This window comes from Manis javanica, chromosome 11, assembly GCF_040802235.1.
Source record: "Manis javanica isolate MJ-LG chromosome 11, MJ_LKY, whole genome shotgun sequence".
Lineage (NCBI taxonomy): Eukaryota > Metazoa > Chordata > Mammalia > Pholidota > Manidae > Manis > Manis javanica.
This window is the reverse complement of record NC_133166.1, coordinates 50,473,317-50,500,353: the sequence shown is the minus strand read 5'-3', so window position 1 is coordinate 50,500,353 and position 27,037 is coordinate 50,473,317. Positions and strand designations below refer to the sequence as shown.

Below are 27,037 nucleotides of genomic sequence, written 5' to 3'. Positions count from 1 at the left end.
TTTTCTCTGTCTTTGAGTTACATTTGGGGGGCCTATGGAAGGAAGAGATTTCCTCAAAGAACACATTATTATGGATATATGAAATAAGGATGTGGAGATGGCCCTATACTGACTAGAATGAAGAATTTGAGATTCTAAAGAAGCTAGAAATTTGCAAGGAATTCTTTCTCTCACTAGTTTATAGACATACTCATTTAAAAATGTCAGTGGCCTGAGAGAGTCTAGGTCTGGGACCGTCTAGTTTCAGACTTGCTGCTGATTCATGCTTTGATATCTGACAGATATCTCAATATCTGAGCCTCGTTTTCTTATTTGTAGAATGTAAAGTAGGTCCCCCAGACTGCTTCCTTGTGCAAGAAACCTGTGAATCAGTATATCTTCTGATATTTTTTAAAGCAAGAGACTGACAATATATTGAGGTGTTTGGAGTGACAGGGCTCCCAAGTGATGTGAGTTATAGCTACATGACCAATGCAGAGGACCTGGATTGAGGTTGTCCTTATGGGGGCAAAGAAGAAAAGTCCAACATAAAAAGAATTTTCAGTTGAGTGAGAACGGTTTGTGCTCTGGTATGAGTTAAGTAGGCGATGATAATGCTCTCGTACACAGTGGCATCTAGGAGAAGCACCCAGCCTGGCATTGCTGTGGAGTCCCGAAGACTGTCTGCATTTAGGGCTGGTGTGAGCTGCAGGTCCTGAAAGGATTGCATGACTGGTGAAGCTGTGTACTGGTGTCCGGGAGGCTAGCGTGTGGCGTCAGGCATAAGGGCAGACAAATGCGGGGATATTCCAAACCAAAGAAGGTGTGGCGGCACTTGGTGGACCTCTAGTGGCTATTCTTGAGTTTGGGGGCAGAAATTTTGAAATAGGAGCCTAGCCTTCAAGGAGCAGGGCTAGAGCAAATTGCAGTTCGTGAAACTGAGGTAGTTTATAAAGGTTTAGTAGCAGGAGGAAGCAATAGCCCATTTCCTAGAAGTGTAGTGAAAGGCAGAGCAAAGGTAGAGGTCAGAATTGCTTGTTCTTAACTGCTGCTTGAGGCATGGATTAGGATTTTCCAAATGCCGTTATAGGCAGGGTTGGTCAGGGATGGTCAGGGTCCATTCAGAAGCCTGGCCTGGAACTGTGCTGAGTGGTAGGCATGAAGCTGTGAAGCTCAGGATAGAAAACATGGGGGCAGGAAACCTGGCTCTGAAGTAGTTGGGAAATTCACAAAGTCCCTGGAGGACCCTTTAGCCGGACAGGCTGCCCCAAGACTAGTCAGGAGGTCTCGGAAAGGTGTGCTTTGTCTCATTCTTAGTTTGCTTAGTGAGGTTAAGCAAAAAGCAGCATTCGTCGCATTCGTCAGTTTCTTAATCTCTGGTCCTATGTTTGGCATTATTTACACTCAGAAGTTGTCGTGCAGTCTGACTACCTGAGCATTAGTCTGCATCTTCCACCTTGCACTGTAGATCTCTTGTCAATAATGCTGATATCCTTGCAAGGTAAGCGTACTTGCTCTGTGCCAGAGGTGGTGCTTGGAGTTGTATTAGCATATTTAATACTCAACCCTTTGAAGTGGCTAGTTATCCCTTCTTCATGAGGCTTTAATCAGAATTCAAGCCCAGCTCTTCTTGTGACAAAGCCCATTCTTTCCTAGGAGGCGATGCTGACTTTCAACTTGAAGTAATTCCTTTCCTGCTTCTCAATCTTGTTTTTAACAGGCACAGTGAAGAGATACAAAATCCCCATTACAGTGCGTAGAAATTCACAAATGCTGTCTTCTCTTTGCTTAACCTCTAACTGTTTTAAACAAAAATCTGTTTGTTTCAACAGTGGAAATGCAAATGTAACTCACAAGTTGTTTTTTTGAGACTGTACAATCTTTCCCAAATTAAAGGGAATGACACTGAGTTTTGGATCTTAATATGATGGTCATGCATGAGCATGTAGTGAGCATTGATAATGGTGTTTCCTAACTTCATTGTTCCATTCTGTGACTATGTAAACAAGATCTACATTTCTTTTTCCACATAGCCCTTGTCTTAGTTTGCTTGGTGAAGTTCCTTCCTTCCTCGCCACTTCCTTCCTCCCGTCCTCCCTTCTTTCCTCCCTCCCTTCCTCCCTTCCTTCCAAGAAAACACAATAAAACATGGTACATTGCTTTAGAAAGTAGATTTTATGCTGCAATTGGCAGTAAATGATGTTGAGTGGTGATGGAACAGTGATTTTTGAAAATAAACTGTATAGGGGAAGAGGAGAAAAGGAGATACTTGCATCTGTGCTGTGTTTGCTTTGGAGCACACGCTGCAAAGGTGGGAGGTGTCTGAGCTCTCCTTTGTGCTCACTGTGGGTGACCAGGACTGTGGAGAACCTTATTTTATTTATCTTAAAGGAGTTGCTATAATTGTTGTCCAGAACTAGTGGCATTTGGAGTTCACTCATGGTGCTTCTCACTCAGGGCGAGAAGTTATGTAGCCAGTTCTCAAAACAGCTCAGTTCTCGGCCACACGCAGGCCCCATTGTTAAGGCTGTATGTCTAGGAATCTTGTCTGGGTTTGACAGCTTAAAAGGCTTTTGGGGGAGTACAGCAAGAGGAAACAGTTAAGAAAATGATGACAAAACTAACCCATAAAATATCCTGCAGCCACTGAAAATGTTTATAAAGAGTCTGCAGCTAACGTTGAAAATACTGATGTTATAATGGTTTAAGTGGAACAAGAAAATTCCAGAATATAACATTCTGAATGCAGGATGATCCCAGTTATGTTTTTAAAACTGCATAGTGAAAGGATGAAATGGAAAAATCCCCAAATGTGACTAGTAGCTGTCTCTGGGAAGATGGCCATGGTTTCGTATTTCTTTGCTGTTCATATACAAATTCCTAATTTTACTAGTGTTAGTTACCTGTAGCCTTAGTATGCATATATGTTATAGTTAAGAGGAAAAAAGTTTTATTGTGTTTTTTTCACAGTAAAATAGTTATTTCTCATATTTTGGGGAAACTCACCTTTGAGGCAGGGAAATTGCCTTGATAACATGAATTTGACATGAGCCCTGAGGTGATATAGGACTTGACAGTTTTAGTAGTAACAGCTGAATAATAATTTTAAATGACAGAATTGACTTACAAGTTAACAAAATGGCATGTTCTTTCCCACTTAGGGTGCAGACACTTTATTATCTGTATAGAAGAGAGCCGTATTTAGAATGCTTCACTAAGGAGAGTATTCAGGTTTTGTCTACCTAGTGATATTAGGGCAATCTTGAGAAACTTTTCAGAGACAGAAAAAATGGCAGAACAATGATAATTATGGTAATTATCAATCCCTTACACTGGGCTCACTGTGTTCCTATTACTTTCTGACAACATCACTGTAAGGTGAGTATTTTTACCTCAAGTGTGAGAAAACTGACATGTAAGGTTCAATAACTTGCCCACTTTCCAGAGGTTCTCAGTTTGTATATTTGTCTCTTTGTCTCAAGAACTTATATTCATAAAGATTCCTGGAAATTCTAGTAAATTTCATGCAAGAATTTATATTGAACTATCTGTTTTCATTTAAATGGATGAAGAGATGGAAACAAATGATCTTTGGACCAGTAAAAACACTTGACCAAATATAGCACTTTATAGGTTTTAGAGTGTTTTCTATTAGACAGCATCAAAGTGGACAAAACTAGAATTTCAAAAGTTTATTATTTATTAAATATTAAAAATAAGACCTAATGTTTGAAATCTGCAGATCTGGAGAAAACTGGTATTTCTTCAATTTAACATTGGATTTGCTCAGGAAATTGTGTAGGACTGAGGCAGTGTAGGAGTGGATGAGCCAGGAATCAGAAAGACTCCCTTCATAATTGAGTCTCCCCATTTAGGGCATCTCTGAAGTCAGGGATATTATTTAACTTAGAAATCCAGCATTTCTGTTCTGTAAAATGGGGTTAATCACACCCATCTTAGGGGAAGGGATAGAGGAGGCAATATTCATGAAGTGTGTGTCACAGTGCTTGCTGCACAGTAAATAGCATTCATTGATGGGAGTCATTGATTTTATTACTGAGAATTGGAAAGCATGGAATCTGGATCCATTTTTACTGCTCACATTGGCCATGAGCAAGTCACTCAACCCTTCTGGATCTTAGACTCAATGGAAATAACACTGACCTTTTTGCCTGTAAGGTGAAAATGAAATAAGTTATATATGAAGCAGCTTCTTGAAAAAGTGTGAAGGGTTGTATCAATGTCCACGTTAAAGATGAAGGAAACCAGAGTTTATCAGAAGGGACAATATAGTTGACTTAAATTGTAACTGAAATTTTCCCATGGGAGTCCAGTTTTCAGAGAACAAGTTGAATAAGTTATAGTCCATCTCTCTGGAAGAAAAGCTTTAACCCAGAAACCTAGCAGTGTTATTCACAGATTGGCCCAGTTTGCGGCCTTTCATCAGGAAAGGCTCAGTCCCCAAAAGGACCTTGTGTGAGGTCTTATTGCACCCTTTCCCAGGTAAGGGTTGTGCCTTTGGTTATTAGGGAACTCTCTGATAGGCTTGGCTGAGGTTGATTGTTTCACTCTGCAGTGAGAAAAGGAATAACAGAGCCTGTCTGGCAAGCTGTGGAAACATCAAGTGTAGATAGGTGTGAGCTAGTCCATACCCCTTAGGCCAAGTGCTTATCAAAATTAGCTGTGTGCTAAATTGCCACAATGCTCAGGGAAGTTTCACTTTGGCAAACTCATTCAAATTCCTGGCTGTTCTCGCATCCCCTGTACAGGGTCATCATGGGAACCCTACCATGGGTCTTGTAGCAAACAAACATGAAGGGTCAGGACAAAGAGAAATTACATTCTAGTCCAGCTGTATTTGTTGAAATGGGTTCATACCTCTCACTGTATCTAGTATGGTGACATGGTGTAACATGGGTGGGAAAAACAATAATTTCTTTGGAATCAGAAGCTGATTTGGGTTGGGGGTTATAAATCTTTTCAGTGCCTTTCTCAGGCCACCATTCACCCTAGATTCCAATAAGAATCATGTTTCTGTACAGAACAGTGCCAGCCCAGACTGAAAAAATTTAATCTATCAGCCAGGACTGCTTTCCTGCCATGGCCATTTGGAGGCATTAAATTAAAATATCAAGTCTTTAGCACTGCCCTGAAAGCAACTGAAAGCTTGATAGGGGTTACCATCTTTTAATAATTATTACTGTTGTTGTTCTTTTTTAAAGCAATTGATATGGGAGTGAGAAGGGGTTGGGTTTAAACTTAACATGCCTCCTTGACTACCCCTCCCTAAAAGATGATTTAAAAACAGGCAGCGAGCCAGGGAATTTTCAAGGCTAACTTTCTCACGTGGAAGAGAAAAATTATTGCGATGCCCTTTAGCTAAGTACACTCACTTCAGCCTTTATGGATGGCAGTGGTCACGTGTTCACCTCTTCAGGGGGAAGAGAGCTTGAAACAATCACACCGCAGACCCTCCAGACACTGGGGGTGGGAGGATATTTGATAGGCGGGCACAGAGAGTACCCGTAAGGTTTTTTTTTTTCTTTTTTTTCCCAAAAAGGAGAAGGCTTTTTAAGGAAGTTACCTTCCTGCCAGAAAACTAAAGTGGTCTTACCTCTTTTCATCTTATCCATCATTGCTGTAGCAGAAAGAGATAGCTGACATGCCTGAGTCTTAGCAGACCTGTGGGGCACTACAACAGGCAATTTTGCGGAATGCGCACTTCAGATAATGGGCCCGCTAGGGTTTAGCATTTGGATGAGTGTATGCAGGAGTGAAAAGGAGTGAGCAGAATTATGCCGACCTGGTGGATGAAGACTTTCCAATAAACTTTTAGCAAATGTTGACACAGAACTGATAATTACTGTTTATTCCCCTTATCCAAAGGATCCAGGAAAGTCACTGATTTGAAAAAGAGCAGGGTGATTTTATATGTGAACTCTCATGAGACCAATAAAAAAATGTAGAATGACATATAATCAGGCACTGAAATAAACCAGATCAGGCCAGGATGAGAACCAGTGTATAACTGGGTTTGTGTGTTACTTTCATGGATGTATAGGAGAGGCTGTACATATATGTATGCGTGTGCACTGAGTATAAGCTAACTGTTAAAGTATGTTGTATACAGTTTGGCCTCTATAAAATGTTGTCTGTCCTTTGAGCTCAGTCATCCTTGGATAATAATTTTTGTGGTGTTTATAATGTTGAGAATAAAATAGACATTGGTTCCTGATGGGTATCTAAACCAGGTGAATAGTCATAACTGAGGTCATGATGATTTGGTGTCTGGATTTTGTGAAATGGTATCTGGATGGTGCATTCCTCCTTGGTTTTAACAATCCTTGTATAACTGTGAAGTAGAGTTACAGGCTTTACCAACTTCAGGAAATTCAGGTCATCTTATAAATGCAGTGTCCACTGGGGAATTACCTTCTTGTAAATTTGGCTCTCTGACTCACCTTCCTCACCTTCATACCTCTTTCTTTTTTTTTAATACTGTTCGTTTTATGTCAAACGACATTATGCTAGCTCTCTGCTTGGTGAACTCCTATTACAGCCCTCAAGACCCAGATAAAATATACCCACTTTGTGAAGACTTTCCTGTCCCCAAAGAGAATTAATTCCTTTCATCAGTATTTCTCATATAGGATCTCAATAATGATGGCTAACACTTACTGAGCACTTAAAAATGCACTGTTCCTCATATACACTAGTTATTTAATATTTGTGTAACCTCTATGAGGCAACTAGTATTATCGTCCCCAGTTTATAGATGAGATAACTGGGGCTTAGAAGAGTTTACTAACTTGTGTAGGGTCTCAAAGCTAGGCAGAGGCAGAGCCATGGTCCAAACCCAGGTCTGGCTGATGCTTTAAATTACAGAAATGACCCCTGCAGTGACCTCTTAATCACTTGGTTCTCTCTTATTCTCCCTTCCAGACTTAGATAGTTAAATATATAATTTATGGTCACATTGATTACATTTTGGAATACATGCCTTCCCCCCAAAAAATGTGAGGTTCAAGATGGTAAAAATGGAATTGTGGTATCCTATGTAAAAGAATAATTCTAAAAAATTCTGACTCTTACACAGATATAAAATGAATACTTATCAAAAATTTTATATAACTCATTAATAAATGAAAGAATCCAGAAATTTGTTGTAACAGGTTCACAAGAGAACCAAGCATTTATATGGAATAAAGGAATATTGAAATGAATTTACAAATGGATGCAAAACCGGAAGGAGCATCAGCTGAACCTCCTTGGCTTATTTGCATCTGTAGATAAGAATTGTTTGCATTACTTTCACTTATCTTCACGTTACAAAGTTGTAAACTAGTCTAAAGACTAAGTCCTATATCCCTATGGGATCAGATAATGCCAGAACCTTTAGCATTCCATTGAAAGAATGCATATTCCAGAGTCTTAATTTTTTTCCTCTACACCTCTGAGAAACAGTAGGGCTTAGCAAAGGGCATACACTTATGGTTTAAACAGACTGCAAATCCATAGTCCCAAGCTTATTATGTGGCTTTAAATAAACTTTGGAAAACAAAAAAGTGCATGTGCATACACACACACACACACACACACACACACCATGCAAGATATTGAGAGGATTAAATATAATTATATAGGAAAAGCTCCTGGCACATAATAGATAGTGCTAAGCATTAGGTGTTATTATTAGTAATAAAAGATCTAACATATTGTTGTTGCTTAATGTTTGTTGAGTGACAAAATCTCTTTCCTATAAATTCTAGATAATAAATATGTTAGGCTTTGCAAGTTTAATGGCATCTCTCTCAACTGTGAAACTCTGGTGTTATAGCTTAAAAGCAGCCATAGACAATCTTTAAACAAATGAGTGTGGTTGTGTTACAGTAAAATTTTCTCTATAACAACATGCATTGGGCTGGATTTTGCCTCTGGGCTGTAGTTTGCTGATCCCCAGACTAAATGAATAAAATGGCAAATCCAAAAGTTTGGGGTGGAGGACAGATTTCTATTCATACCTATTGGTAGACTTTGTCAGTATCACCCACCAGGGAGATCCAGGCAGAGTTTGGCTAGTGCTAATCAGAAGTTATAACACAGTAGAGGGCAAGTCTCTGTTATTCAAAGTCCGATCAACCACTGGAATTGCAGTCAGACCCCCTACATGTGGTTCTATTTTTAACTCACATACTGGCTGTGTGATCATGGGCAAATCACCTACCAGGTCTGTACCTTGAATACACCAAACCAGTGATAATCATGGGAAAATGTAAACTATTAAGTACTCTACCAAGGTACTAAGTATTCATTCTCAGAGAGGGAAGACAGTAGCCTTTCTTGTAAGGAAGGAACTGGGCTCAGTGTCGCAGGGAAGTCAGATATATTAAGAAAAGTGTAGTGAGAAAGCAAAGTAAGTTTTAATGCACTCTGTACAGAGTAACAGAATGGACCTGCCTAAGATGAGACAGCCCGGGCTGCTCATTCTGAGGCTCCTTTTATGTGGTTCTGGCAGGGCAGAGAAGTCCTTGATTGACAGCTCTTAGATCTCTAGGCTTGTTCGGATTGGTGAAACGAGGACATGGGCTGTCGTGTGTGTGTCTTATCTGGGGAGACCCTGGACATTTCCTGAGTCACTCTTGGACCCTGTGGCTACATCTGATTATCTCTCTGAGTGATTTCTGGCTCCCTGGCTCTATCTAATCCACTCTTTGAGTCAGTTTTGGGGGGCCCTCTCTCCTTTTCATCCCACTCATTTCTGTCTTTCTGCCTAACAGTCCTTCATGGGTTCTTTTGTTGTGTGGCAACTATGCCATTTTTATAGTCCAAGAGTGGACCAGCTACTTCAGCAAGGGATAAAGATGTTGGGTAAAAATGGTTCTCCTCATTGTCATGAAATAGCCTCCAGAGTAACATCTATTGAGTCTGAAAATATTTACATGGGATTAATTTTGAAAGATTGCCACATGTTGACATCATGTAAAGTGCCTTACAAATAAGCATATATTTAAAATGAACCAACATCATGTCCCATATGTGGCAAAGATAGTCTTTTTGCCTTAGGCATGATGGCTTTTTCTGTGTCAGTCAGTCAACTCAGCCCAAAGTTGGAAAAACACATTACAGACCATTAAAACCCAACTGAAATGGCCACACACTTTAAACAAGGCCCATTAGCCATGCAAACATGAACTTACCTGCACTTCTGATAAGCACAATTAACTAAACAATGCTTTCCATTAACAACTGCTTGTGAGACATTAAGCCTTGGAAAACTTGTCTTTGATGAGTTGGAAAGGTGGAGAAAGACAGTAGAATTTGTTCTCCTTTGGCAGAGTTTTAGTTTAAAAAAAAGTCTTGTTTAACCATTGAGGCCCAGCACCTCCTCATGCATGTCCCCCGAACAATTAAAAAATTAAATGCTGTGTTTTTTATGTCCCTTAAGGTTCTTACCATTGGATGGAGCCATATGAAAACATGTTTCAGGTAGACCAGTGTTTCAAAATGACCCATATTTTGTTCTTTAGGTTGTAATTGTAATTTGTGCCCCATTTTAGGATGATGTGGTCTTATCTCTGGGTGTGTTGCATTGTGTAAGGGGAGGATATACAGCTGAAGGATGACAGACAGAGCACAGACTGAACGGTTAGCTTGGGGCAGAGCCACCTCCTAGCCCTGTGCCTTTGCCAAATTGCTTAATCTTTTTGAATATATCTCCTCATTTGTAAAATGGGGGCAAGACAGGACCTTCCTGCTGTAAGGATTATGTGAAAGCTGTTGCTACTGCTCCTCATCATTATTGTTGTTATTTTCAGCCAAAAAATCATCCAGATGTCTGGAGACTGGGTGGCTTGAACAGTAAACATTTATTTCTCACAGTTCTGGAGGTTAGGAGTCCTTGATCAAGGTGCCAGTCAATTTGGTTTCTGGTGAGAGCTCACTTCCTGGTTTGTAGGTGATCACCTTCTTGCTTTGTCATGTGCTAGAGGAAGAGAGAGAGAGAGCTTTCTCTTGTCTCTTTTTATAAAGGCCACTAATCCCATTCATGAGGGCCCCACCCTCATGACCCGATTATTTCCCAAAGGCTCCACTTCCAAATGTGATCCTATTGGGGATTAGGACCTTAACATTTGAATTTTAGGGGAGGACATAAAAATTCAGTCATAGCACCAAATCAGTAGCAAAAATGGGGCTTGATGGAGTTACAGGCAATTTAGTAGTGTAGGATGTTGTGATGCCTGTTTGACGACTACACCCTCATTTATGATGTACTCATGATGATGGTTCCTACAGCCTTTCCTTTGGATCTCCTCTTCTCATTTTAACTGGGCCTGGCCTGGCCATCATATGCCTCAATTTTGGCAGTTTATTTCCTTCCCTCCTGTGCCTCCCACCCTGACCCTAACCACCCTCACATTCTGCAGGAGCCACATTAGTTTTCCTAAAAGCCAGCTCTCTTTGTGGCTGCCTGTACCCTTCAGAGGGTGTTACCTTTGCATGGCCTCTGAGGCTGGCTCAGGTCCCACAGTCTGGCTCTCTGTGTCTGGCCCCCAGTCCCACCAGCTTTTCTGACCTTCCTCTGCTCACTGTCACAATGTCTCAGCTCCAGCCTTGCCTCTTTACTCCCAAGTCCCTTGACTGCTGAGTGCTTCCATACTGCTCGTGCTATTGCCTGGACAGCCCCAACTTGATTTTCCAAGTCTTGTTCTGTTTAAATCACAATTCAAGTGCCAGCTTCAGGCCACTGAGGCCTCTTCTCTCTGAGCCTGAGATCCTTTGTCCCAGGCATTTGAAATTGATTTCCTCGCTTGCCCACTGTAATGTCTCCTGTCCTTCCTACCCCAAAAGCACTGGTCGGCATTTTTTTCTTTACCTTACAGCACCTCACATATTCTTAATTATAACACGTTGCCCATTTGTTTCATAGATCAACCGTTTACATATCACAAGGGCCATCTTGGACATGGCTATAGATGTCTCCCAAGCACCTAGCACAATCTGTGGTCCATAGAAGGTCCCCAGTAAGTGCTTGTGAAATAACTAAATGACTGAGCAGAAACCAAGCATGCCAGTAAGCATTTGTTGAATAATGAATTAATGGATCAACTTCAGGAACCACCCTGTTGCTTGTTTGTTCTCCCAGAACCTACCAATGCACTTGGCATACAGGTAGGTGCTTAAGAAATAGTTGTTGACTGACTACCTGATTCACTGTGTGGAGTAATAGTCCCTCAGTACAGTGTCATATACCTTCTTTTCTCAAGTGCAAGGCTAGTACCTACAAATGTAAGCCTATTAACTTGGTTGTTAGGTTAAAAAAGTGGGAAACATTTAACTGTGGACAGTACATCTCCAGTGGGTTATTTATGACTGAACAGTATGCATCAGTGGGTCACACAGTAGCTGGCCTGATGGCACCGAAATGCCTCAAATGGGACTAGTAGAAGGACCATCCATGAATTCATACTGCATGCAGTGTTCAAAGAATTAAATTGTTACCACTTAAAATTCACCGAATGTCAGCGCTATACTTTTGTACTAGGGGAAAATAGACCAGACATGCTCCATGCAGTGGGCTTTGTTAGCTATAATTAATTGGTGTTAGAACAGTGTTGATACAGCAGTTCAGCAGTTAAAGGAAAGCAGTGCCCTTGGTACAAATGCGAATATATTTATACATCTGGTTCTTCCTTGCTGTGTTTCAGCAGTTACTGTTCTGGGCATAATGGCTAAACTAGAATTTCTCCAGCTCAATTTTAGGAATATGAGAACAGCCCTGTTTCTGAAGCTGTTAGTGAAGTCACATATGCTTTGATTTTTGTTTTCTTGTGGTAACTGGAATTCTGGCTTCTTTGTTTTCTTTTACACTAAATATACCTGAAAGCTGTAGCTATAGTCCTAAATTACAGTTTCACTTTTCTTTATGTGTAAAGTCTTGTTAATTTTCATATCTGGATGGATCTGGACTACATTTATGTTTGCATTGCCTGGAATCTTCTCTTAAAAAGATGTGTTTTAAGCTACTTAAGAGACTGAATTGTTTCTAAAATCTTGCAGAAATTAATAGTGACTTAGAAACTATGCAGCTAATCATTTGGGAGATCATTTGGTTCTGCCCCTCATTTCGCACTTAAAGAACAAAGACTAGAATAGTTATGTATTTATTTTAATGTGTAGCTGAAAAATAAAATCTGCATATCCGATTCACAACTCCGTAAATGATACATTTGGGGCAAAACTAAAAAAAAATATAAAAACTGTAAGACACTTAACAAGATTTAAGTAACAGTGTTCATGAGTAAGACGACAGATATTCAAAGAATTAAATGCAGGATTCAATAATCTCTGAATTCTCTTTGAATAGAAAATTTCTGTGATTCTAATTAAGCCTGGTATTTATTTTTCATTGTTTTGCTGGTGGGTTTTGCATATCTTTATCTTTGTTATATACATCAAACAGTATGTGCAGGGTGAATGGTGTAAGATCACAAATGTAATTTTAGCTTTCATGCCATCTAAATTTTCTGAGTAAAAATAAAAGTTTTAATGTCACATTGGAAAAGGTTTTAGAGATAAAAATCAGTGGAATGCATAAGCACATCAAGATTTTCAAATGGAATGGGGGTTTATAAATACATTGAATTCCTGTTAAAACACTTTGTAAGGGTAGTATTCTATTCTCACACTGAATTATAGGCTAATTGTGTACACAAGGCTTTTACTGCACATGTGATCTAAAGAAGAAATCCATGTCATAACAAACCACACAATAACAGCTTTTCTGAAGATCTATCAATGAGGCTTACAACACTGTATGAATTTGTTAGTGGGAAAAATAACAGATATGACAAGAAGAGTATTCCATCATGGAAGTAATAATATTGTCATATTTTTTGTGGGTAAAAACTCTACTCTGTCAAGACTGAATAAATGAGAATGGTTTATTTGTTTGAATATGCAGTGAGATATATAAACATTTGATGAGCTTCCAGAACAAGATTTCATTCAGGCTTGGCACAAAGCTTGAAGACTGGACTATAAAACGTTTTAAGATGATAGCTCAGACCTCCTCTACGGAAGTCCACCAGAGTGTCATCTCTCCATCACCTCTGATAGCATTCGTCTCTGATAAACAGCTCACTGGTCCATGAATTCTGACACTAAAAATAGAGGTATTCTGACCAATCAAATTGTATCTAGGAGGAGATCACCAGGATTCTGAGGCACTCAAAATCCTATCACACAAGGAAAAGTTGAAGAAATTGTGGCTCTTCAACTACTGGAGAGATTTCTGGGGCCTATGACACATGTCCTTAGTCTTTGAAGAACTGTCAAAGGGAAACAGACTGAATTCTTATTCTCTGTTATTTCAGAGTGCAGAACTGGGATTAACGCAGAAGTGACAGGAAGGAAATAGATGCATTTATTGATTGTGGCCTGCATGCCCAGTACTGGGCTAGGTGTTGTGTATGTGATCTTTAATTCTCACAAAATCCTTGCCCGGTAGCTCTTATTATTTCCTCATGACAGAAGGAGAGATGGAGGTCAGGGAAGCTAAAGGATCTACTACGACTAACAGCAAAAATACTGCTAAATATTAAAAACATACTCTCGTGTTTATTGTCTACTATGTGTCTACTACATTGTTCTAAATTACCCCTTTTCATCCTTACAGCAGTCCTCTGAGGTAGGTAGTATTTTTATATCCATTTTGCTGGTGAGGAAACCAAGGCATAAGAGAGAAGTGACTTGCTTGGTATCAGACTGTTAATAAATGCAGAGTGGGATTTGAAGCCAGAAAGTCTGGCTGTATAGCCAAACATGCTTCATTCATATATCATTCTGCTTCTCTACATTCTGAGCCTGTTCTGTATGCCAGACCCAGTACTTGACAATTTATATCTTCATAGCAACATAGCAGATGATTCATTATTATTCCCATTTTACAGATGAGAATAAAAATAAAACCCAAAAGAATGAAACAACTTACCCAATGCAAATAACTCAGCCAAAATTGTTACTCAGTCATGAGGCTCCAGGCCAAGTTTCTTTGGACTACATTCAAGCTTTCTCAGATATACAGACAATGGATCAGAAACTTTCTAACAAGTAGAGCTATCAAAAACCAAAATGGGCTGCCCTGGGGTGGGTAGAGATTGAGCGTCTCCTCTTCTTTGGAAACCTTGAAAGCAAGTTTATGTGAGCTAGATAGGAAGGGCTAAAGGAGATGCAAGCCAGTGCCACCTAAGGTTTTGTCCAGCTCTGGGATTTTAAATGCTGTGTTTTCTTCTCATCTTCCCACGTTATCTTGTTTTTCCCTGGGTGTACTCAAAGGTACATGCAGATCTCACTCTGATATTTTAGTCTGGCTCTGGGGGTTAGATTGCCTTGGTAAGATATTCACTTGCTAGGATATTTGACATGGTGCTGTAGGGGAAATGCCAGGTCACTGGAGAAGCCAGCAGCAGAAACAGTAAGCTGTAAAGTTGTCAAGTAAGAGGGAAAATGTAGTGTGAGGGTCCTCACACAATGTGAAAAGGTAGATCTTCTAATAGCCTTCAGGGTCTCCCTTAGACATGCTTTTACAGTGAAAATATTTGGCTATCTTGACCTTCATTTTCAAAACATTTACCAAATGCCCAGTTTGGAAATAGTGGCTTCCTTAAGATTGTCTCAGCTTTAACAATATCTGCAGTAACTTGCTTATTCTACTGGACATTTTATTTTCAACTCTGAATGTTTTTGGGTGGAAATGTCTTCCCTTCTATGAACCCCAGGTGATATTTGTCATGTTATCCCACAGTGTGGCTCTGATATACTATTCTGTCTTGTCTCCTGAAACCATCTCATCTTGTTCTTAGTTCCATGGGTAATAAAGGACATCGGTATCTGTGTTTCAGGAGATGTAGGTAAATTCTGCATCCTCCTTCCCCAAGCCTCTCCCTTGAATCAGTCCTTCACATCTCTCCCACATGTCTACTGATTCTCCTCAAGGACATCAAATTAGTGGTGGTGATGGGTGAGCCTTCTCCACCAATCTTCTTGTGTACTTCTGACTCATTATTTCAGCTCAAAGCTGAGAAGACACATTTTTTCCCTTTTCCCTGTCCACAGTATTTTTCTGTTCTTTGGTCTTTATTTCACTGTTAATTCTGTTGGACATGTAAATGTTTTTCTGGAAGAGGTTGTAGTATGGAGAAGGAGGTTGAAGCTGTTCAAAATTGACTGGTGTTCCAAAGGTCTCACAAAGCAATTGCCCAATAAAGAGCTAAGATGGGAAGCAAATTCTGTACCGCATAATCTTTTGCTTCTCTAAACTGAGTAGATTCATAGATATAGGGGGCCTATTCACAGTGAGGGGTTTATATCTGTGCTAATTCCTGTTTAATGAATTTAAAGTGATGGCTATGACGTATGTCCCTCCAGTAAGTTCAGATGGACTCATGAAGGATTTTGACATAGTACTTGTGCCTGTAGCTTAACTGGGTTACAGAAAGGAAGAAATGCGGGCTGTGTCTGTTTATTACTTACCATTAGGATGAGAACTGGCAAATACAAACATGTATATAATTGAATTTATTTATATATTTAGAAGTCCAATTGGTCAATTGATTTATTTTCATTCAAATGTTGGTGAATTAAGTATAAATGTGCACAGTTCTACTCTAGTGAGCATCCTAACTTTGGGTCTAGGAATAGAATATTACCTATCACTTTCAGAGGGTGACTCAGTCTGCTACAGCAGGAAACAGTCATTCATTCTCTAGGAATACTACTTTTAGAAGACGTGAGATATTGATAAGATTGGAACCACTGAGACAGTATCATACAGTCTCAGTGACAGAAAGGAGGAAGACACCAGACATTTTTACATGTAAAAAAAAAAAAGTCAACATTGGATATAATGAGGAGGATTTCCAGGTTACTCATAAGATCTCAGAGGATTAGTAAATTTTCCCCATGGTAACAGCATTATTAAAGTCTAGCCTTTACAGGAAAAATCCAATAATTTTTTCAGAAGTTTAAACTTTCTTTTTGGGTTACCAGTTAGACCCACTGCATTAACCAATTCACAGTCCCTGCCTCCCTCCTTCGTCCTTTCTCTCTTCTAAATCCCTTTTCTTCTTCCTTTCTTTCCTTCTCTGACGAAAGTAAAATTTAAAAATTAACCATTTAAAGAAATGCAAGACTATCCAGGTTTTATATTGATGTCTTTATTTCCCTCATAGAATTGCCATTGTTAAAACAGACTGTTTCTTTTCAAAAAGTGGAAAAAAAGAAAGAACAATTAAACAAAGCCTTGTAGAGGTAACATGCGTAAGGAATCCTGTGTTTTTTGTTGCATGTTAACTATCAGGGATGGGGCTGGATACTGAAATACTGTTCCTTATTTAATATTTCACACTCTAATCTCCACATTGCCTATTTGCTTCTCTTGTGACCTTCTCTGTGTATTTATAACTGCTTCTCTTCACCCATAATCCAAAGCAAGTGTACATTCCTATGGAGAAATTAAAGGAAGCTGTCAGTGTAAAGTTAATACAGTTAAAGCATCCTTAACTCTGCTACAAACCCCTTAAATAATTAAAACTGTATGCTTGAAGAGCCAAATTTGCATTTCTTTACCAAGTTTATTTAGCACACTTTGTTACACTCAATTAAATGAGAATGTTCTGTTTCATTTTCTTTGCTTCGGGTTGATCATTTTGCCTTTTGATTCTCATGCCCTAGTGTAATTTCACAGCGCTTAGGTCACTAAAACTATACATATATTAATGTATATGTAGACACATATGCACCCATTAAAAGGCTTACTATTTGCACTGAATAAAATCTTTGCCCCAGGCATCTGAGGTTCCAAGTAACCTAAGGTGTAACTGGGACGGAGATAATTCATGGTGGTAAAGAAGGAGCTTGACAAAATCCTTTTAACATCCAATGCTTTCTTTTAAGCCCTGTTATTTTGGTATCACCTCCCCACCCCACGATTTGATTTGTTAGTCTCTTGGCAAAAACAAGAAGATGCAGGTGTTGAATGATTGAGGAAAGGAAGTTAAATACCTGTTTCTCTCCACATCTCGGTTGGCAAAGCATGTGCAGAGTGTTCTCTGTAAATTACTTCATTGCTTAAGTTATGCATGTTTAAGAAGGAAAAAATTAGTTATCCATTTCCTAATGAGTAGTGGGATCAGTTGGAGCATGATGAGAGAGGAAATAGCATAATTTTGCTTCCCCAGTTGGGGTTCATATCCCTACACTTCACCATTAATCACTTTATCAGTTTCCTGGGTTATTTCCAACTCTACATGTAATATATTCTTTCCTTTTAATTCTCCTGCCAGGTAAGTAAGACTTTCTGAATTCGCCCAGTGGGGTTTAGATGGGTAATGCTGTCTTCTTTGTACCCAAGTGTCCCTTTTTACAATGGGACTTCTGCCTTTGCATCAGTTTCTCTGGGTGAGTTCACGGATAACAATCGATATGTATATGCGATGACAATTACAAGGGTTCTAATATATTTAACTGTTATGGGATCTGTTATGTCTACTTTAGGGTCGACCCCATCCCATATGACACTCCAAAACCAGCGGGCCACACGCGGTTTGTCTGCATCTCAGACACACACTCCAGAACAGATGGTATCCAGATGCCTTATGGGGACATCCTTCTCCACACAGGCGATTTCACCGAGCTGGGACTGCCCTCAGAGGTTAAGAAGTTTAATGACTGGTTAGGTAAGGAATGATTGCGTTCTGACGCCCCCAATTAACCTTTCCCGTCCGAGTGTCACTCACTGCGTCCTAATTGAATTAGAGCACTTGGAAACCAGCTCAGCCATTTCTCGTATGATATGTGGTGGTGTCTAGCTTTAATCCAATTCTGTTAATTAAAGATGAATTTTTAGATATTTAATTTTACTGCATCCTTTCAGTGCCTGGCCTCCGCGGCTCTGGGGCAGAGGGATGGAAAGCTTTGAAACCGATCTCATCTCACTCATTCTGCTTTAATGAGGGCATTCATTGGCACACGTGAGACCTAGAATCATATTTTTAATTCATTGGCTCTGCCATCTTTCCCAGATATTACGAGCAAAGATGTACCAATGACCTAGTAGGAAGAGAGCATTTCTAAAATGAAAGAGGATATGCAAGTCCTTATATACAGGGAGGGTCCTAACACGGTAGCTTTCCTCAGCGACCCGGAAGGGTGCCCTAAGACTCCTGAAAAGAGAAGATGTCCTGCTGTAAAGCTCCCAAAACTTGGAATGTGCAACCACCCTATACACTGGGAAGGACAATGGCAACTTTGTGGTTACTGCGGAGGCACCCACACAGGTCAGAAATGTTGCCTCCCAGGCCAGGCAGTTGTCAAATATTAGCGTTACAAGGCAATCATGGGGTTATTAAAAGCTAGATTAGATGACAGAGCTTTTTAAGAATCTTCTTAGGGGAGGGAAAGAAGAGCAGGGTTCTGAGATTTTAGAATCTCTACAGACACGAAAGAATTACATAGTAGAGAGCGGAAATCACTCCGGACGAATAATGTCACAAATAATTTGTCAGCCAACAAAAATCACTCGGAAGATTTAGGCAGAAACTTTAAAATTCGCTTTCTGTTAAACTAAAGCAGGGTTTGAAAATTTTTAAATTACTGATTAAATGAAAAAATGTACTAATGCAAAAACATTAGAAAAATATTCATTAAAAAGTTAAAATATTTTTTAAAAGCCTAATAACGTAACTGTTTTGAGTCTTCCTGTGACCTTGCATCTATCCACATTTTATGTAGTTGAAATCATAGTACATACTTGCTCCTTTACTTTTGACTATTTTCACTTAATAGAATTGGTAAGATTTTAAATGATTTTGCATACATTTCATATTTACCCCTTTTATTATAAATATGGTATTTATATTGTTCTATGCTTTTATTTGATAAAATGAATATTTAAATTGATAATTTTTCCTCTGATAGCTACAACTAAAATGTACATTTCTGTTGTATATGTCTTTTTTGCTTCCATTGACTTATTTATTAGGATTAAAAACTATATGTTAATTACTAAGTGAAAGGATGTGACAGTCTTTATGGTTTTGGCTGTATGTTTGCATCTTGCTTTCCAAGGGGATTGTAGCTGTGTACTTCATTAACAGTGAATGAGTATACCAATTTTACCACAATCTTGCCAGCATTGGAGATTGGAGATTTATATTTTAGTCTGTTTCAAGATACTCAGTCATTTCATTTAAAAGAGCAAGATATCTTAAATATTATTCAGCATTGTCTCACTTTCGCAGATGACTTCGAGATGCAGAGAAGTTAAGAGTCTCTCTGTGATAGAGCTGGGTCTCTATCAGATCTTTTCATTTTTCTTTTGCTGCTGTGAAATTTGCTTTCAAGTACTATTATCTCTTTATTTTAACAGCTTTTATTTATGAACTATTAGCAGGCAAAATTATTTTGGGTTGAATTTTGACAGCTTTAAACTGTTCTGTGACAACTGAAATCTCAACACAGAAATGATCTAGCTGCATTGCCAATGTTGGTTTGTAAAGAGAGGGAATACCACTGTGGGAAGTGTTTACAGGGATAGAAGACTCAAGACTCGACAGGTCCTGGTTATAATCTTGTTTAGCCACTGACCTTGGACAACTGAGTTAACCTCTCTTTTCCCCTTGGTTTCCCTCTGCAGAACTAAGGATTAATACTACCTGTCTTTCTGAATTGTTGTGCAGATTAATCAGTAAATGATAGCTGCCAGTAAGTTTTTGTGGGCCATTAATAACTGAATGAGGAATGTGGTGAATGAACCATCAACAGATATTTAAAGGGTAAAAACAAGAAGAGGTCAGAGGAATTATTTAGTAGATTAGAAGTAAGCACTGGGAGATTTTATAAGGGAAAGTACTCTTTAAATGGAAATGTGCTGTAACTAAGGAAATAAAATGATAAGGTAATAAAATGCTAAGATCCAACTGCACGGTCAGTTCCTTGTCTTTCTATTTCCCCTCTGATCTTGTGAGGCAGGAAGAAGAGGTTTCAGCAGGAGGCACAGAATGTGAGACTGATAGGAGCCCATGGATACAGATAGAGAGGTCGGGATCCCAAAGGGAAGGCCCGGAATAGCTCAGTTACCCTGGCAACCTCTTGGCCGCTCTGAGGATGAGAGATGGTGTGTGATTACACTCTACCACTTGGCTCAGATGGGAACCTCTCACCTGAAAGAAGTGCCTCTAGCAGTAGCTGCTAGGTAGCCTAGCAGAGCAGAAAGGGGCAGATGGGCTTAAGGCTTTTGCCATAATAGGGCATCCCGCTCTCACTAGCATGGGTCCTCATGGATTTGGCAATTCAGTTAGAATCCAATGACCCCTCTGATTGATTCCCGTCTTTCCCCTCTAGTTTACACTACCTTGATTATTGGAAACAACTGATCATCCCCAAGCTCTTTGACTCCCACAACAGGCTAATCTGTTTCTCCTATAGGCCAGGCACTCTTCTATCCCTGTATCAGCCCTCTAAGGGTGCTAATGTTATCCCATTTTATAGAGGAAGAACCTGTAGCTCAGGTGAGTTAACTTACCCAACTCATTTGACAGAGAAGAAGCTAGGAAATCCACTCAAGTTCACTTGACTAGTAAATCCAAAGTGTGAGCCCCTTTTTGAAAAATGTCATTCTGTGATATTACAAGTAAGCTTATAGCAGCTTGCAGATTTTAGGCTGAAATGGCAGTAGCCTTCATGTGGCAGTGCAGTAGCTGTTTGACCATGTGCTGTTATTTGAAAGATGCATTTCAGCCCTGCCTGTCTCTCACCTTGATGTACCAGCTGCAGGACCTGAGGAGCCCATCATAGGTCTCCTGTTCATTCAGAGATGATGAGTCCTGATTAATCTGTACATATGCCATCTGGCAGGTGTAACACACAAAGTTATTGATACAAAGTAATTTATGAGACAAGCTTGCACAGCATAGGGTCATAAGAAGATAGAAATCAAACTAGATACAGTCAAAGGTTGGAAAGGTAGAATAGTATGTAGTGATTACAGGCAGGTGGGAAGAGCCAGCTTTGAATGCCCTACCTTTGGTAAATTGTTTAAACTCCTGAGCTCTGATTTCCTCATTAGTAACATGGACATCATCATCATAATAATAGACCCCTCCAGCCATTGTGAGAATATACTCTGTATAAAGCTGCGCCATTTTTTACACAGTCCCTGGCCTATAGACAACTTTCAACAAACAGTGTAGAAGGAGACAGACCTGCAGCATAGAATTCAAGAACAGAAACTAGCAGGGACTGGCACTGTGGATTTAAAGAAGGATTTCAAGTGTAATAAGGGGCACCAAAAGTATGGGCAGAGGCTGAAAACAACTATGCCAATTGGACCGAATGTTCGGATGATAGAAGGCCTCAAAGGTCCCATCTCCTAATGACAGAAGGGGAAACCAAGGCTGGAGAGATTAAATGAATTGCCCACAATCACTCAGATAAATAATGGCCACGTTGGGACTGGAACTTGGATGGGGAGGGGAGTTTGAACTAACACATATTGTCTGTGGTGTCTTCCTGCACCCAATTACACGCGTCATTTCATGCAGTCCTCACAATAACTTGTGAAGTAGCTTCTGTGACTTACCACTAAGCTATTAGCCCCTTCTTTTTTATTTATGAGGAAACTGAGCCTTGGTGAAGTGAACCTATCTAAAATGACACAATGAGGAGGTGACCTCAGGATTTGAACTTGGGTCCATTAGATTCCACTACCCAAGTGTATTCTCCTGTCTTTATTCCCAGTCTAGGGGTTGGGATGCCTGTTGGAGGGACCATAATCCTGGGTAAAGTGGTGATTCTTTGAATAACTGCCTCCCATGATACACACACCCTCACGTATGAGTGTGCTCAGGGTATAAGGTGGGTTTACTTCATGCTGAAGGGGGTTTTGCGACACAGCCTCATTACATGAGCTGGCCTTTTGGGAGGGTGTTGTGAGGTGGAGAAGCATTTGGTGTAGACAGTTCTAATGATGGTGATTTACAAGAAAGTAAATATCCATAAAGGTTACTGAAGACACAGCCAGTCACCTAAGTTCCAAGGGTAGTCTAAATTACAGTGTGACATTAGCATTTCATTGCATGCATGTCAGTCCTTGAAATGAATAGCCACTGACTAGAGCCTGAAAATCTTGTCTTCTGTAGGCAGGTCTCTGCCACTTGTAAACACTTGAATTTCAAATAACCAGCTGTGTTCTAATAGCTGCTGCTGATGTCCCCACGGCCACTTTTCTCTGAAATTTCAGCCATGGGTTGGGAATGAAACTTTAAATCTCTGGCTATGCCACCCTGAGGGGGCCACCAGAATCGCTGTTTTTCACTTCTCCAGGCTGGCTGATCAGACACCCCAGTCCTCATCTCACCAACAACCTGTCCTCTCCCCACCCAGCTGCTGCCCATGGGACTCTCTTAAGTGAACCACCCAGGGACAGAGAGCCTGTAGCTGCTTATTGCCAGGGACTGCAGAGTTGTGGGAAAGAGGCATAGATAAATCTTTCCTAAAGGAATACTTTACAAAGTGATAGTTAAATCCTATAGTTCTATTAATATGTTAGCTCAGTTATGTTACAGGTATGTCACAAATAAATAGACTTTGCTGAGCTGAACTGGAACCCTAGCCACTTAACCACTGTGGGATTTTCTTTTTTATCTTAGCAGAATTCATCCTAATCACAGACCTGGCTTAAAAATAAACTTTCCAGTTAAAAAATGTTAATTTTATTGCTAGTAAATTCTGAACCACTGATGTGCCTGAAGGTACATTTTGTGAGGCATTGGGCAATGTGTGGTCTCCCTTTACTTTGTGCCTATGTTCTGACCTGTACATCACTGATACTCTTTACTGTTCTTTATTCTTCACTTGATTTCATCCCTGTTGTCCTCTCATCTTCAGACTGTTTTTGGTAGCTTTCCTCAGAATATTGCACATTTGCCCAATACTACACAAATGGACATTAGCATATCTTACCATTTGACTGCATAGCCCCCTTCTTATTTCCAACTTTAAGTTACACCTACACCAAATTTCTTCCCCAAATGCATATGTCTTTCCCTTTGCAAACTCTGTTTCTACTTCCTGGAATGACCTTCTCCTCCAGGAAAACTCATTCACCCTTTACAACTCTTTTTCAGATTTGGTTGCTTCCCTTAACGTGTTGGTTAGACACCTGTGCAGCCCTTCCCATGGTTATTATGTAATTGTTTACTTGTCTCTCCCCTACTTGACAACAGCATGTGCCTAATGAGCACTTTCCATGTACCCAGTTCCTAGTACAGGGCCTGGGAAAAAGTGCACACAAATGGTTGTTGAATGACTGAGTGAATGAATGAACATAAAAGGTAAGCACTTTTTTCTTCCTGCACTTTTGGCCCAAACTTTAAAACTATGCAGTACAGTATGTAAAATATCTTTCTCTTCCCTTCCTTTTTTTTTTCCTTTTCTCCTCAAAGTTTTTATAACATCCAGTTGGCTATTAGTGATTTTTAGATGCTGTGCAGAAATACTTAAAAAGGGTTTGTTGTTCTGTTTCCTATATTATAATTAGAAAGACAGGATTCTTGGGTGGCCTGTTCTTTCAGCCCAAAGTTTATATATGACAATCTAGTTAGTTAGTAAAAATCCCTCAACATAGCACTAATGCCATGAACTTTTAATTATGGCTTTTCTGTGGTCTTGGTTGTCATTAAATAGCTCTGAGCTTTAATTTCTCCAAGCCTTCAGAACAAATGAAAATACTGCCAAGGAAAATCTTAAGAAAAGGGCTGTTCATTTTGTAGGAGCATTGTGTTAGGCATGGTTATAATGGAGTGTGACTGTAACATCCCACATTGTATACATAGAAATCGATTTTGCCCCTCTCAGGATAGTCATATTCGAAGACAGTGTTCCTTTTCTAGAGATATTACTATTGGCCCAAAGGCTTGGAGCTGGTCTTTAGGAAAAGCTTTCATAGCCTGGGCTATTTATTTTATTCCTAAAATACATAACACTCGTTCATTCCTGATATTTTAGAAAGTGGAGATAAGTGAGAGAAGAAAATAAAATTGCCCATGGCCAGAGATAACCACTGTAAACATTTGAGTGTGCATCATTATAGAATGTTTTCTTTGATACATATGTATACATACACATACATGTGTGCACACAAGCACATTTTTTACCAAAATAGAGATCTCACAGTAATACTATTTTTAGTCTGTTTTTCATCCTATATATCATGATCCAATATATCATAAACAACTTTCTGTATTAGTAAATATGGCTAAAATACTTTTTTCTAAAAAAGGAATATTTTCAATATAAGATACACATACATTATAAAAATTCAAGTAGTTGACCATGTGCAAAGTAGAAAATATACTTTCTGTAATCCTGTCTCCAGACTATAATTAATATTTGGTGTATAGTGTTTGAGAAATTTTTCTACTTTATATTTCTGCTCTGCATATCTTCAGTAGCAGCAAATCTTTACTCTTTAAAGCCTTTCTGTTTAATCACTATTTTTAAAAATTAATAAAGCTAGGCATATTATCCTTAACTTTAAAAAATTTAACACATCAAGCTGTGCGTCAGTGTAGCAACTGTTGTATAGGTGCAGTCCCTGATTTAGCCAGATCTCTGACACTTAGGCTGTTTTCATTCTTTTATTATTATCTTTACAAGTGTGATGAACATCCTTCTTGCTCTCTCTTTTCAAACACCCTTAATTATGTTTGTAGAATATCTTTCTAGAAGTTGAATTGTTGTTGCAAATGACATGTACTTTAAAAAAGAGGTTTGATTATATATTGTCAAATTTCCCCTGTAAAAACTGGAATTTCTCCCTAACACTCTGAGTAGTATTTGCGTGTTGGTGTCATGTAATATTTGAATATCCTCAGTGGCAGGAAATCGTCACCCTTTATGGGCTTTTTAAAAATGACTACAAACTTTTATTCTAATTGTGAAAGCTTACATACTCATGAAAAAATAAAAATAACAGTACAGAAAAACAAGTTAAGATCACTAGAAGATCCTGCAATTCACAGATAACACTGTTAACAGCTGGTGTGTATCCTGTTGTGTGGGGTATCAATGTGTGTGTGTGTGTGTACTGATGCATGGAAAGACAGTGTGGTATAAGAGTGTGAGTACAGGATTTACTCTGCCTGTGTTTAAATCCTGGTTTCAATATTGTTAATTCTGTGATCTTTGATTCATTTATCTATGAAAGGAGAATTATCCATTCTTAGTGTATCTAACCTGCAAAGATTGTTGTGAGGTTAAATGAGTTAATGGATACCCAATGTGTACATGGTGAATGTTCAGTAAATGTTACCTGCGTGCTCCTATTATATTACCCAGGTGCACGTGCCATGATTCCTCCTGTACCATTGGTGAGTTCCTCTTACTCCCTTGGAGAGCAGAACTTCCAGGAAAGTGGCTTTACAGTCTCTGTGCCACAGTGACCTGCTGGCCACTGCCCACTATCTGTTGTAGAGAAAAGGCTGAGCACCATAGTCCTGCCTGGTCACCAGAAAGCTGGACCCATCTCCCTTCCAAGCACCCCAGACCCAACACACAATTCTGAGACTCTCACACTTCTGAACCACACACCTGAGGGGGGCCAGGCTTCCCTTTTCCCTGCCCTCTCTTCAGTCTTCTGTCATATTCTGCCTGTCCCTGATCTTTAATCTGGCCACCCATTCTCCCCTCTAGCATCACCATCCCCCTTTTGGAAACCATTCCTGCTCACTAGATCCTGCCTCCCGAACTCCAGCACTCCAGGCTTTAGCCAGGTTACCAATGGTGGATTTCTATGTATTTTTTAAACTCTTAGACATAATGCTTCCCAGGCAGTTTGCACATTTGAGGCTTCTAATTTTTTTAAACAATACAGAACTATTAGGAAGTGGAGCTTGTGAAGTGGGCAAGTTGAGATAAACTATTTTGAATAAAAACAATGATGTGACATAATGGAAGCTTAATAAATCATGGGGATGTAATGTACAACATGGTGACTGAAGTTAATACCATGTGATATAGTATAGTTCTATGGCATTTTGCAGTATAGTATAGTATAATACTATACATTATAGTGTGGTTAAGTAAGTATTTTATATTGAAAGTTGCTTTAGACAGTAGATCTTAAAAGTTGTCACCACAAGAAAAAATTATGTAACTGTGTGTGGTCATGGATGTTAACTAGATTTATATTGAGGTGATCATTCTTCAATACACAGAAATATCAAATCATTATGTTATATACCTGAAAATAACACAATGTTTTATATTGATTATGCCTCAATTAAAAGATAGATAAAAACAAAACAAAGGTGTGACATAATGGTAACTGTTCTCTAGTAAAGTGTTATCAGTTCCCAAAGAAAAGCTTCAGAGATTTGAGAGGGGAGCCTCATTGGAGTGTTTATAGTGCTATAACTTTATGACTATTTAATACTCATCTAATAAAGAGGTAAAGGTGGGAGGCTTTACAAAGGGCAAATAAGAGGACTTTTCCCATGATTCACAGAGTAGAAGGTGCAAGAGAATTCTTTAGAGTCCCTTTCTAAGAATTCTAAGAATTAGCTCATTTCATTTCATACCTGATTCTTATTTACAGCTTAATATCAAGGGAGTTTCTTAATCATTAGCTTGCTTACAAAAACAATATCAGATACTTTCTAGTATCTGATGCTTTCTAGTTCTTGATTCATAATTTGGTTTGCCCAGTTATCATCCTGGAGTTATAATTTATTTAATTGCTTCTCTATTTTAAGCGATTTAGTGTTTTTTTTCCTTTCTTAGATTTTAGAATTTCAGAAGTGTCTATGAGTTGCCTATATATTCCATCATGTGAATGTAGGTGTCCTGTTTTCTCATTTGCAATAGTACAGGAGTATTTGTTTAATCCAAATAACAGTTGGTTCATGTTTATTATCTCCTTGTCCTTTCTGACATTGAAGAATCTTTTTCCTAAGTGGAATTACTTCATAATCTAACTCATATATAAAAACATTTTGCCAAA

The 27,037-nt window shown here is 39.2% G+C and overlaps 1 protein-coding gene across 3 annotated transcripts in view; it reads left to right on the top strand.

The window, feature by feature from the left end:
- Positions 1-27,037, top strand: part of MPPED2 (metallophosphoesterase domain containing 2) — a 162,452-nt gene that overhangs the window by 28,288 nt on the left and 107,127 nt on the right. For all 3 annotated transcript variants that reach the window (XM_037012136.2, XM_073216356.1, XM_017681080.3), the window contains exon 3: positions 17,533-17,714. In XM_037012136.2, the coding sequence (XP_036868031.1) occupies positions 17,533-17,714 (182 nt within the window). The remainder of the gene's footprint in view (positions 1-17,532; positions 17,715-27,037) is intronic.